Source organism: Phyllobates terribilis, unplaced genomic scaffold (assembly GCF_046119375.1).
Source record: "Phyllobates terribilis strain yellow unplaced genomic scaffold, ASM4611937v1 Scaffold_1__5_contigs__length_1240528914, whole genome shotgun sequence".
Classification (NCBI taxonomy): Eukaryota; Metazoa; Chordata; class Amphibia; order Anura; family Dendrobatidae; genus Phyllobates; species Phyllobates terribilis.
In genome coordinates this window covers 172,990,896-173,004,437 of record NW_027362761.1, presented here as the reverse complement: position 1 = coordinate 173,004,437, position 13,542 = coordinate 172,990,896, and the positions used below count along the sequence as shown (strand labels likewise).

Genomic DNA, 13,542 nt, shown 5'->3' with positions numbered 1-13,542 from the left:
AAAGCTTGGCAGTTGTCTGGGGATGTGAACACTTTCACTTATTTCTCTATGGAGCTCCCTTCACCATTGTCACAGATCATCAAGCCCTCCTCACAATTTTTGGAAATCCCAGAGCTAAAATGCCTGCACAGATCGAACGATGGGGTCTATGTCTACAGGACTACAATTATAAAATTGTTCACAAACCTGGAAAATACAGTAATCCGGCTGATTATCTCTCAAGACTTCCTACGAATGATGATCTACCTGTACAGTCCTTCATTGAAGAATACATACATTTTGCTGCAGCTCACGCAGTGCCAAAAGCACTTTCTGTTGATCAGTTTGTGAATACTTCAACAAGTGACAAGACACTCTGTGCCTTAATGCAAATCATTCAAAATCGAAGGTGGCATGAAATTCAAAAGGCAAAATTTCCCAGTTCTGGGATTGATCTGAAAGAATTAAAATTATTCTCAAATGTACGTGAGGAATTGTCAGTCACTGAAGAACACCTCATCCTTTGAGGTACCAAACTGGTTGTACCTAAGGCCTTGCGCAACTTAGTCATACAAATAGCACACGAAGGGCATCTAGGAATTGTTGGCACAAAAAAGTTACTCAGAGAAAAGGTGTGGTTCCCAAATATGGCTAAATTGGTGGAAGAGAAGATTAGACACTGCTCCACTTGTCAACTAATTACTACATCATCAAACTTAGAACCATTACAAATGTCTCCGTTGCCCACTGCTGTCTGGGAGGAAGTGGCAGTCGACATATATGGACCATTACCAAATGGCCAATACATTCTAGTAACAATTGATGAATATTCTAGATACCCTGTCATTTCATTCATCTCTGCAACGTCTGCTAATAGTGTCATACCAGAACTGGACAACATTTTCTCTGCATATGGCATTCCAAGAGTGGTCAAAACAGACAATGGACCGCCATTCAATGGACATGTGTTCACACAATTTTCTGAATACTTGGGGTTCAGCCACAGGAAAATCACACCTTGCTGGCCGCAAGCCAATGGGATCCTAGGGCGTTTCATGCGCACTATGGGGAAGCGAATTAAGGCAGCTAGTCTGGAGCACACTCCACTGAAACAGTTTTTATACAAATTCATGCGCAATTACCGCAATATGCCACATTCCACCACTAATGCTGCTCTATCTCATCTAATGTTCAGCAGAACGCCTCGTATACAGATCCCTGATGTGACCAGCCATCCCTTACCAAGTGACTCTTCAGTGCAATCAACGGATTTCTTTAACAAGCAAGCCATGAAACATTATGCAGACAGACGGCGAAGGGCACAGCCAAATGCCATCAAAAGAGGTGATATCGTTGTTGTGCGTCAAAGATCAACCAACAAAACCTCAACTGTATATAGTCCTGCAAAACATAATGTTACTGACAGAAAAGGCAACATGGTCACAGCTGAGCGGGAGGGACACTCCATAACCAGAAATTCCTCACATTTTAAAATCATACCACAGAACAATGGTAATGGGCTCCCACTGATGGAAGATTTGGTACCTGACGGTGGAGAGGGCCAACAGGAGGTAGCAGATCCGTCGGCGATGGACACCCCCAATGAACACAGACATTACCCTACACGATAAAGAAGGGCTCCATCGAGACTCATTGAAGAGATATTATTTTTTTTTTCTTTCTTGGACATTCTTTTGCACTGTTGCATTATAAATGTTCTTCTTAGGTTGTTAGTATAAAAGAAAAAAAAAAAGAGGGATAATGTAATGTATAATGTTTAGATCTGTCTCTTTAAGAAAAGGAAGTCTTGTGACTGGGGAGTTAGAGACAGGAAGTGAGTTGGGGAGTTTTAGTTTAGTTTCGGGTCTCTAGTCTGCTGAGAAACATGTTATGCAGTGTGCTGGAGGAAGAAGGAGAAGAATAAAGTACAAATAAAATCTACTCTCTTGAATTTCGTGAGGACATTACACCCTGCATGTTACAGGGGCAAACACTTTTTCACACCACTGTATATAAAGGCATCAAATGAGAGCAGTCAGTCCCCAATGTCCTGTGTTGTAAGAAATTATATATTGTTTGCAACAGAGCGGAGTTCAGCAAAGCATTGAACTGATCCAGCATTACAAGGGCTGAGCAGGATTATGGCTGCCTTTGCTTCCTCCACTGTAGTGTGAAGGCCAGTGTATTGGACCACACAGCTCACACATAGCTAATGCTGGCTATGTTCTTCATGTACACAGCTTCTTTGGAAAAGTTACACAGAATAAGCTGTGGTTGGTTGGAATGGACAGCAAAACAGTTCTTCTTTCAGACAGTTTTGATAAACCTGCCTCATTATGTTCATGGTCCTACCTGTTTCTTTGTCACCGTTCCATCTACAGGGTCCACGTATTCAAAACTATCTGTTTTCTCCACACTGTACATATGGCTTCCAACAGCAAACTGCTGACTAGTGAAAGACTTTTCAGTTATTGTAGACTCCAGATCTTTTATTATGAAGAAGGCCGTCCTGGGATCAAGACCATCATAGTCAAATCTATAAGATGAAAAAAGGTATTCCATTATCATATGTCAAGATACAGGCAAAAATAACAGAGAACGCAAATTCTAGAGAGTGAAACATCATTCAGTAAGACTTATGGTTTATTTGGCCTTCCGTCTCTATTCTGCCTTACACTCTCTTTACATGGGTCCAGTTTTTGAGCTTTTGACATACTTGGTTTTAAACTGAAAAAGTTATCAACAGATCTAGCACCTGATCCATTGTTTTCAGAAACCTCTTTTTCTTACTTGTAAGGCCACATGCACACGTTGAGTATTTGGTGAGTTTTTTATCTCCGTATTTCTAAAACCAGGAGTGGGCGATAAATACAGAAGTGGTGACGTGTTTCTATTATACTTTTCCTCTGATTGTCCCACTCCTGGTTTTGGCTACATATACTGATGTAAAAAACTCACCAAATACTGAACGTGTGCACGTGGTCTAAGAGGGTAAACGATAGACTTTAGGACTATAAGTTTTATTTTACAAAGCTGTTTACTTTCCATTTTATTGTCACTATTGATTTGTAACTGTTCTGCCAATATATGCTGTATTATATTGTGAAGTGATGTGCTGTGCACCTGGTTTCATGGTATGATTTACAGTGGTACTCAGTGGTGCTACTATGACCTGTCATAGTAGCTGACAGCTGGAATGTTGGGAGTCCTGGCTGCAGGAGGTGGTGCCAACATCACTGTAAGCCCAGAAAAAGTCTAGCAGTGATATTAGTGTATTCTGTGTGATACTGTTCATAGTCGAGGCCAAGAAAAGCCAATAAAAAGGGAGTAGTTTGCCACCAAGGGGCTGAGTCTGGAAGGACTGTATTTGGCGCCTGCAAGATCTGCTATTGGCCTACGTAATGGTTAGAGCTTTCAACATTGGTGTTGCGTTAAGGCAAGAATAGCTTGTTTATCACAAAGTGTCAATGTGTTAGTGAAAATGCTGCATAGCGAGAGTTATCATCATGATATTGGCAAACCAGACCAAGTCAATCATTGTATAGTGGAGGATTTCCTGCTTAAGGCTTGTAAGGTGCAGTCAGTCCTGTGATACAATGGGCTTAACTAGACTGGAGGAAGGGTTAGTCAGACACTCATGGAAGTATACAATGATTCTCCTTTTTCTTAGCATGTAAAAAGGGGTTGTTGTAGAGGTAACACTGATCTGTGATCTCTGGAAGTTGGGACCCACTAAAGTCATAACTGCTGTTTGAGAAGGACTGTTCAAGTCACTGTATGTTCCAAAAAGTTTTAAGTGTTCCAACCACTGATCAGTTTATTCCTTATTGTGCTGCCAAGTACTGTGTTTGACTTTTTCCCGCAGCCCCAGAATAAATGGAGTGGTGGTTGGGTGTCCGATCTGCTGCACCATTTTATAACAGGGATAAAAGTTCCCCAATCTGCTGACTGGTGCAGGTCCAGTGGAGGGACACCCATTGATCAGCAAGTTATTACCTATTCTGTGAATAGCTGATAACTTGCTCTCTAACTTTAACCCCTTTAACCCCCCTAGGCCTGTTTTCACCTTCAGTTAGAAAATAAAGTAGTGCTGTTTGGGCGAAAAATTGCTGGGGGTATAAATTTGTCTCTGCCACCATGAGGTTTACAAAATCCTCAGAGAAAAAGACTTTGAAAAAGTCAATTTCTTTGAGGCCGGTGGTGTCAAATCGGATTCCTAATTGCGCTGCAAAATCAGGAATCTGTGGCTCATAATCTTCGGGGGGTGAGGTCCATACAGGGTCAGTAACAATGGGCTCTGGTTCATTTTCTGTCCTGGGGCGTCTGTGTAAGGGGGATGGACGCCACCACCCCTTTAAGAAGGACTTTTCCCTGTTATTATTCCCACGTGCAGCAGTAGTTGTCCCCGTGTGAGTGTAATGTTGATGCTTTTATGTGTTCTCCCTGTATTGTACAGTGCAGTAGTTGCCTAGTTACAACAGCATGGCAGAGCTGGCCAGGGGGAGGAGCGTAGCAGGGAGGAGCAGAGGCAGTGAGCTTAGAGACAAGAGACAGGAAGTCAAGGGGCAGTGTCCGGGCAGCCATGCCCAGGACAAGGTGTCAGAGAAGAGCTCCAGAGAAAGGGAGCTTGTGTGAAGACGGGGGTATCCCCGCAAAGAAGGAGTCAAGGCAGTGGGGGCCATAAGCCCACGAGTGAGGACCTGCTCATGACAGGTCGGGACCGAGGACAGGTCGAGGCAGTGGGGCCGTAAGCCCATGAGTAAGGACCAGTGATGGTGTAAATGCACTCAGAGAAGAGGCCAGTACACGAGACATCAAGTGTCCATGTGAGTACCAGAGAGTCCGGAAGCCAGAGACCTGAGCCAGGGTTAGAAGGTGCGCGGATCCGAGGACAGAGACTAGGCACTAAGCAGAGTCTGGCAGCCATAGACCCAGGCCAGGGTTAGAAGGTGCGCGAGAGAGAGAGAGTGCTGACCGCCCTCAGCAGGAGCTGAGGACAGAACAGAGGCTGTGGAAAAGGGATGTACATATATATACCTATATCTGAGTAGCACAGCGAGAGAGAACAGGGACTGTGAAAAAGGGATAGGAGCCTTATCCGAGTAGCATAGCTTCCCTAGGGCAAGCGGCAACCAGGACAGAGGGTGTGCTGAAGGTGAAAGTCTGCCTGCTGTGATAAACTGAATCAGAAGGTAGAGACACGGCTTATTGTCCCTGCATAAGACCTGGGCCTGAGAATATCTGCTGCACCTGCCTGTACACTGCAATCCAGGGATGAAGATATCGCCGGAGCGGCTGCACCGGGGCCTGGAGGGTCAGGGGGGCCCTTGCTGGGCGGCCAATATTGAGAGCAATCTGGCCTGCTTCTCGGAGCCCGAAGCTCCAGGGGGCCCATGGCCAGATTGCCCTCAACCCCTCGCGGCGGGCAGGGAGCGATCCCTGCAGCTCCGCTGCTGACAAGTGAAAATCGCAGAGGAGGTGGAGTGATCCGTCCCAAGCTTCCTGCCCGGCGCTTCCTCCCTGACACAGACGCGCGCAGCTTGATAACGTCATCATGCAGCGCGGGCCTGCATCAGGGAGAAAGTTGCTGGGAATCAGGAGGATGCTGCAGGGGAGCGGGCTGAGAGGTAAGTTGTATTTTTTTTTTACTGAAACGCTGGGGAGAGGAACAGGAGAATGAGGGGAGGTGGGGGAGAGCATGATGGGGATGGTGGCGATGGGGAGAGCAGTGATGGGGATGGTGGCGATGGGGAGAGCAATGATGGGGCGGGGGAGAGCAATGATGGGGATGGTGGGGCTGGGGAGAGCAATTATGGGGCTGGGTAGAGCAATGATGGGGATGATGGGGCTGGGGAGAGCAATGATGGAGATAGGGAGAGCAATGATGGGGCTGGGGAGAGCAATGATGGGTTGCTGGGAGAGAGCAATGATGGATGTGCTGGGAGAGAGCAATGATGGGGTGCTGGGAGAGAGCAATGATGGAGGTGCTGGGAGAGAGCAATGACGGGGGTGCTGGGACAGAGCAATGACAGGGGTGGTGGGAGAGAGCAATGACGGGGGTGCTGGGACAGAGCAATGACGGGGGTGCTGGGACAGAGCAATGACGGGGGTGGTGGGAGAGAGCAATGATGGGGGTGGTGGGAGAGAGCAATGATGAGGGTGGTGGGAGAGAGCAATGATGGGGGTGCGGGAAGAGAGCAATGATGGGGGTGCTGGGAGAGAGCAATGATGGAGGTGCTGGGACAGAGCAATGATGGGGTACTGGGCGAGAGCAATGATGGGGGTGCTGGGAGAGAGCAATGATGGGATTGCTGGGAAAGAGCAATGATGGGGGTGCTGGGAGAGCAATTATGGGGGTGCTGGGAGAGATCAATTATGGGGGTGCTGGGAGAGAGCAATTATGGGGGTTTCACTTTGCTTGTACTGTAAAGCCTTGTATATTTTCTGTGTGTACATAGCCTTACAGTTAATTGGGGAGAGTCACAGAGACTGAATAATTTATATTATTGGCTGGTGGAGATTATAGTTAATGGGGGGCACAGTGCTGCTTATCACTTTATATTTAGATTACTAAGTGGCTAATGGTATATTAATGTTGGGGTACATATCTGTAGTCAGGGGTGCAGTGTGGTAGAGACACATGTGTATATATACAATATATGTGACCTTGTTATTTTTTGGGCTGCACTGATCATCGTGACAATACGAGTCATGGCTGGGAGATGTCAACATGAAGGTCTGACCAGACGGAGAAGAAACAGCAGAAACCTTTTCTGATCAGATGAGACTTCAGCGGTAAGTACCTGGATGTAAATATTATTCTGCAATTCTGCACTATAGGACTTGGAGTGATAATGTTATCTGTAAAATCCCTTAGGCTGTATTCTCACATGTGTGTGAAATGTCCATGTGCTGCCATATTTTTTTATCGGATGGTCCATGGACTCGTAGAGTTTTATAGATCCATTCACATGTCCATGAAAATCACAAATCTGAAAATGAGATCTGTGAGGGTTAAAGAATGTCCGCTGCCTTGGAGTAATCCTTGACTCTGCCCTGTCCTTCAAACCACACATCCAAGCTCTCGCCACCTCCTGTCTCCTCCAGCCCAAAAATATTTCCAGAATCCGTCCTTTCCTCAACCCTCAATCTACTAAATTGCTTGTGCATGCCCTCATCATCTCCCGCCTCGACTACTGCAACATCCTCCTCTGTGGCCTACCTGCTAACACTCTCACACCCCTCCAGTCCATCCTCAACTCTGCTGCACGACTAGTTCATCTCTCACCTCGCTCCTCCTCTGCTATCACCCTTAGCAAATCTCTTCACTGGCTCCCAATTGCCCGGCGTATCCAGTTCAAACTACTAACACTGACTTACAAAGCCATCCATGACCTTTCTCCTCCATACATTCCCGAACTAATCTCCCTTACGTAATCTTCGGTCCTCCCAAGACCTCCTTCTCTCCTCCACACTCATTCGTTCCTCACCCAGTCGCCTCCAAGATTTCTCCAGAATATCTCCCATCCTATGGAATTCTGTGCCTCAACAAATCCGATTAGCCTCCACATTTGGATCCTTCAGACGAAACCTGAAAACCCATCTCTTCAAACAAGCTTACCGCCTGCAATGACCTTGCTTGCTGCCACCTCAACAACACCGGAGCTACTGCAACCCCCCAACCTACTGTCTCCTTCCCCGTTCCTGTAGAATGTAAGCCCACAAGGGCAGGGTCCTCTTCCCTCTGTACCAGTCTATCATTGTTAGTTTGTTTACTGTAAGTGATATCTGTATTTGGTATATAACCCTTTCTTATGTACAGCGCCATGGAATCAATGGCGCTATGTAAATAAATAATAATAATGTCCTGTTCTGATCCGATTTTGAGGATTAGAATAGGACATGCTCAATGCGTCTGTAAAACAGGGCAGCACACTGACACTGCACACAGATGCAGGAATGTATTATGTATAGCACAGTCCCTTAGTATATAGTGTACTCACTTATTATGTATAGCGCCATTCTTAGTTATATAGTTTCCTCTTTTATTATGTATAACACCCTCCTTTACGTACCATCCTCTCTAGGGGGTCACAGTTGGGGGATCATACTGTGTTGGGATCAGCATACTTGCCCTGGGAGTTGAGGTGGGGTACAGTAGGGTCATTATACTGCGCATGTGGAGGAATTCACCATGGGGGTATCATATTGTGTTTGGGGGACACTTTTGTTGGCATCACACTTTATGGGGCAATGAAAGAGGAATCTAGGACTTCAGGAGGAAAATTACTATGTAAAGGCTGGAAAGTTGTGAGATCTGCTCTTCTGTGACCCCGACAATTATTTACATTTTTTTTTGAGGGGGGGGGGGCCCAATTATAACTTTTGCTATGGGGCCCCTTGATTCCTATGTACGCTCCTGCAGGAACACCAGCAGCAGTGATGGCACAGGCTGCAAAAAGTCTGTGGCACCACAGGGTCCAGCACAGTGAGACAAATCAGCAGTATGACCACTGTGCACACGTCCGAAGCTCGAATGAGGAAGTGCAGGGTTGTCATACTGAGGTCAGATCACCTCTGTGCACTCTGATTGGTGCGATCGGCGTCATCGCCCGATCGCACCAGTCAGAGCTGGCCCTGGTGATGCTGGCATTGCTAGTCTCCAGCCTATCATCAGTGCTGTTTAGTGATGAGCGAGTATGTTCTGTTAACCCTTTCGGTGAGTATGCTCAGGCCGAGCACCGAGTAGTTACAGCTGCTCGGTGTTATGTTTGAATCGCTCCCGTGTGCATGATTTGCATCTGTTTGACAGCTTTAGTACATGTAAGGAATGTCTATTTCTTACACATTCCTCACATGTGTTAAAGTTGTCAAACAGTCGCAAATCGTGCACACGGGAGCGATTCAACCATATCACCGAGCAGCGGTAAGTACTCGGAGCTCGGCCCGAGCATACTCGCCGAAAGGGTTAACAGAACATACTCACTCATCACTAGTGCTGTTACATCAATTTCATTTTCTGAAACACTGAAAATGCTGTGGTAGGCTGTTCAGAATTTAAACAGCAGGCACCTTAATATGATCACCGCAACTGCGGTCGTGGTGCCGTATTTTAGCCATGACGTACCCAGTACATCCAAGGTCAGTAAGTACTTAGCAACCATGACGTACTGGGTACGTCCAAGCTCATGAAGGGGTTAAGCTTCTATGCCCATACTTGTGAACTGAAACCATAAAGTGTTTTGGACCATTGTTTGAAAAATAAATTTGTTTGCATAACTATTACAATCTGCAGCTTTGTTTGTCCTTGAACTTACATAATAGTGTATCAAAAAAATCACTAATTTTTCATTAGCTGTCAACTTTTGAATTAACTTTTTAAATAGATCCAAATATTGGCTTCAAAACAAAATGCTAAATAAAAAACTGACATAATTCCCAAAAAATTCAGATACTTAATGAAAAATATTTAGATTTGAGAGTCCTCAGTGGTTGAGACCTTTTAATGGCTAACTGAAAAGATGGTAACAAATTGCAAGCATTCGAGACTACTCAGGTCTCTTCATCAGGCATTGTATACCACAAAATCTGAAGAGTCACATATTTATACACAATAAGACACACAAAAAATGCAATAGGGAACACGGTAAAAGAATATATATTTTCCCTATATCATAGATACTTAATGTTAACTGTAGCAACAGAATTTTTACTAGTTTTCATTAGTTCTCCCTGCAAACTACAAGGAATTTTCCATCTTTTAAGTATCTGCATCTTAAAGTTAGAAAGCTTCAATGTGCTTGTAAAAACAAGTAACTTTGAAATTTACTTAATATTAAAAAAACTCTCCAATCTCAAAGATAGAGAAATTTTTAATTGCATTGTTTATTTCTCATTGATTAGGTTACCAGCAGTCTATCGGTGGTGACCAGTTCCTTTGGCAAGGATCTCAGTGCTTACAAGCCCTTTTCTATAGAGCTTGTAAATGCTGCTCTTAAGCTGTCTGATAAGCTGATCCAGCAGGTCATTTAGAGAGGAATTCACATTGATAGGGTCCTGGTGTCGAGAGGCGCCTTGCCGTGGCTGCCAGGTACACATGAATTGTCCAATTTATGAGCTAAGATTTCTCAGTTATTTCTATTTTCTAGAGCAGTAATGCTATTCAAACTTCATATATTTCATGTTCGCATACTTTATTTGTTAGTTGTATATGGAGATGGCTGCTCCTAGTAAGCACCTGTACACACCTATTTCTTGTTTTCGATGTGTCGGTCAGTTTTTTCTGTGTATATGTCTAGGCTTTGACTGATCACGCCGCCTCTAGGCCACAGGCGGATTTAATTACAGCAGTAATGTTATTCAGATTTCATATATTTCATGTTCGCATACTTAGCGTTGCAGAGTGCTACTTTATTTGTTAGTTATATATGGAGGTAGCTGCTCCTAGTAAGCACCTGTACACACATTTCTTGTTTTGGAAGTGCCGGTCAGTTTTTTTTTTCTGTTTACAGTATATGTCTAGGCTTTGACTGAGCACTTCCTCCTCTAGACCACAGGCGGTTTTATTTGCAGCAGGTTCTTTCCTCCCCATACACAAGCAGACTTTTGTCTCTTAGAGAGGAGTTCACAAAGGCAGGTTCCTGGTATGACGAGAAACACCTTACCGTGCCTACCAGGTACACATGAATTGGCCAATTTATTTATTTATTGGTAGGAAGAGTGTGCTGGCACTAGAGATCAGTGAAGAAGCAGCACCTGTTAGCTGCTGTGCTGAGGGCAAGTCAAGGCCTAAAGCACGTGCTGAAGCCTGAGGGCCTAGAGCGTGGCCGGAGGCAAGGAGAGGAGAGAGGAGTTAAGGGGGCAGAGGAGCATCTTAAGCTCACCCCAGAACACAAGCCGGACACCGAGTCCGTGCTTACAGGGTCCTCTACGCCCAGTAGGAATAACCGGTATACCAGGAGGATTCCAGACCCCTGGTCAACCTGAAGCTACAATCATCTAAAGAACTAGGAACCACGAAGGCCCCAGCGTCCAGGGATAGTGGTAGCCAGAGAAAAGTTCTTACTACCAAGCAGACAGGTGAGAGAGTGAAACAGCACAGAAGCTAGCCTAGTTCCAGGCTGGTTAGGAGCTTCAGAGAGAAAGCGGAAGAAACGGATCAGGAGGCCTACTACCCGCTCACTGGGGAGAGTCCAGAAGTGCACCCTTCCTACTAAGTATCCTGGACCATACCTGCTGTCTACACCAGTAAAGGTACTGAAGTGAATCCCCTGTGTGCGTGTCCATCATTCCCCCTGACCCGACCGGGCCACCTCTCACCTGCATCCCTTCCATCAACCCTGCCCCGGGGTCCTGCTCCACCTGTGGGGAGCCGAAGCATCCCAGCTGCCATCCCATCACCCCCGGAGGTCTGCAGCAGCGCTGGTACCCATTACCAGGAACCACAGGTGGCGTCACGAGACAAAACTGTTATTCATCCCTTCAAGTAACAAGCCCCTTTTAAAGAGTGACCCCAGGGTACGGGCCTGGGAGCCGACTGCCGTGACCTCCCAAGAAGGTAAAGGCCCGGATACCAAGTCCCCCATATCCCCCTGGGCGAGTCATCTCTCCCTGGAGTCACGAACAGGATTTCGTGCCCGTTGCCACCGGGTACTGTATGCCGTATTTGAACTGTGTTTGAACTGTCGTGAACATCGCCGCCATTACCGCGTCGCCATGCGGGAAGAAGAGGGGCGTAACCGCGGGAACCAGAGAGCAGAGAGGCGTGACCATTGGTAGCGCGCGACGCCCAAGCCCGCCTCGCACTATGACGCAGCACCAGGAAGCGTCAGGTCTGCGGAGCTGCGGCCTACCCGACAAAAAGTAAAGAAGGCAGGCTACGGTTTACTGGGGGGCGCAGCCATGGCCGACGACCAGCAAAGCACCGGAGCACCGGTTAACCATCCCGATGCTCAACTCGCGCCCGGCGCTGCTCAGGCCGGAGCGGCCGCCTCACCAGCAGGGGTCGTTACTCCAGTGATACCCATGGCCCTGCCGTACGTCCCCGCAGCGAAATGGCTTCCCCAGTATGACGGCAAACCAGACACCCTGTCTGGATTCAAAAGAAAAATATGCGGTGTACTGGACATGTACACAATGACTGGTAAACAGAGAGCCGTTGTTGTGCTGGGACAATTGACTGGTGCCACAGAGCGGAAAGTTGAAACCTGGCCGGCCGCAGACCAGGAATCAGTATCTATTATATTTAAGAGACTGCAAACTGTCTTTGAAAACAGCACTGAGACAGATCTTCGGATGAGGTTCTACCACTGTACCCAGAAACCTGAGGACAGTATCCGGAACTATGCCTGGCGTTTACAAGAGGCCCTGCGGGCCCTGAAACAGGTTAGTCCGGCCAGCATACACGATGAGGACAAAATGCTGATAGAATAATTCATCCGGGGGTTAAGGTTCCAGGAGGAGAGCAGAACTGTACGGTGGTGGGCCTTAGATCATCCAAATGCCACCTTTGACGCCCTGAAGGACATGGCTATTAAGGGCTTTCAACCCCTGGAAACATCAGATACTGCTATCCAGCGTTACCAGGGTGGGGCCACCCCAATGCCCACAGCACTCACTGCCCCTTCATTAGCGGCTGAGGCAAAAGTGCAAACAACGTCCCCTAGTGAGCTGGACAGCCTGCGCTCTGAAGTGCGTCAGCTAAGTAAAACCCTGACCACTGTCCTGCGAGCCCTGCAGCTACAGACGGAGCCCGAGCCGGATGGAAGGATCCTACTGGCCGACAGTCCTGAGGATGTCCCATGGATGAGGAGAAGGAGGACAATGCCACCCCGTGGGAGGACCAACGACCAACCTCGCCCTCCAAGTGAACTCATTTGCTACCGTTGCCACAAGGCAGGCCACACCACACGGATCTGTCCTTTAAACGGGCAAACCCTGGGGCCAAGGGTCGACACCCAGGAGTAGATTAACCAGGCCCATCGAGCTGGTACGACCGGTTTGTAGGAGGAAGTCCTTTCCTGTCCATCGTGCTGGACGGCATAGCAACCCCTGCACTACTGGACACCGGGTCACAGGTAACCATCATACCTGATGTCCTCTACAAAAGGTACTGGTCCATTGATGAACTCCACCCGCCAGACCCAAACCTCTCTGTATATGCCTCCAATGGCCTTCCTCTTAACCTAGTCAGGGTTAAGGACGTGACAGTGAAGGTGGGAAGAGTGGAACTAAAGGACCAAGGACTGATTGTCATAGAGTCTAACCCTGGTGATACAAACCCATGTATGATACTTGGTACAAATGTTGTTGGTAACTGTTTGGGAGAAGTGTTGTTCTTACTCCAACAGATTGCTGACACTGCCAGACCAGGGCAGAGGAAGGTGTGTGGTGCCCTGCTGCGCATGGTGCCACAGAACCCGGAAGGATGCACGGATGGATTTCTCCACAAGAGGCCCTCACTACATGGAAACACCTCCACCTTCCACCTCATACCAGCAGAGGGAGCCCTGATAGGGATATATAGATGGAAGGTGGAGCCAGGCAGCTCAGTTTAGTCTACAG

The 13,542-nt window shown here is 47.1% G+C and overlaps 1 protein-coding gene across 1 annotated transcript in view; it reads right to left on the bottom strand.

Moving 5' to 3' along the window:
* Positions 1-13,542, bottom strand: part of PGM5 (phosphoglucomutase 5) — a 382,573-nt gene that overhangs the window by 167,621 nt on the left and 201,410 nt on the right. The window contains exon 9 of the mRNA XM_073669685.1: positions 2,332-2,515. Within this exon, the coding sequence (XP_073525786.1) occupies positions 2,332-2,515 (184 nt within the window). The remainder of the gene's footprint in view (positions 1-2,331; positions 2,516-13,542) is intronic.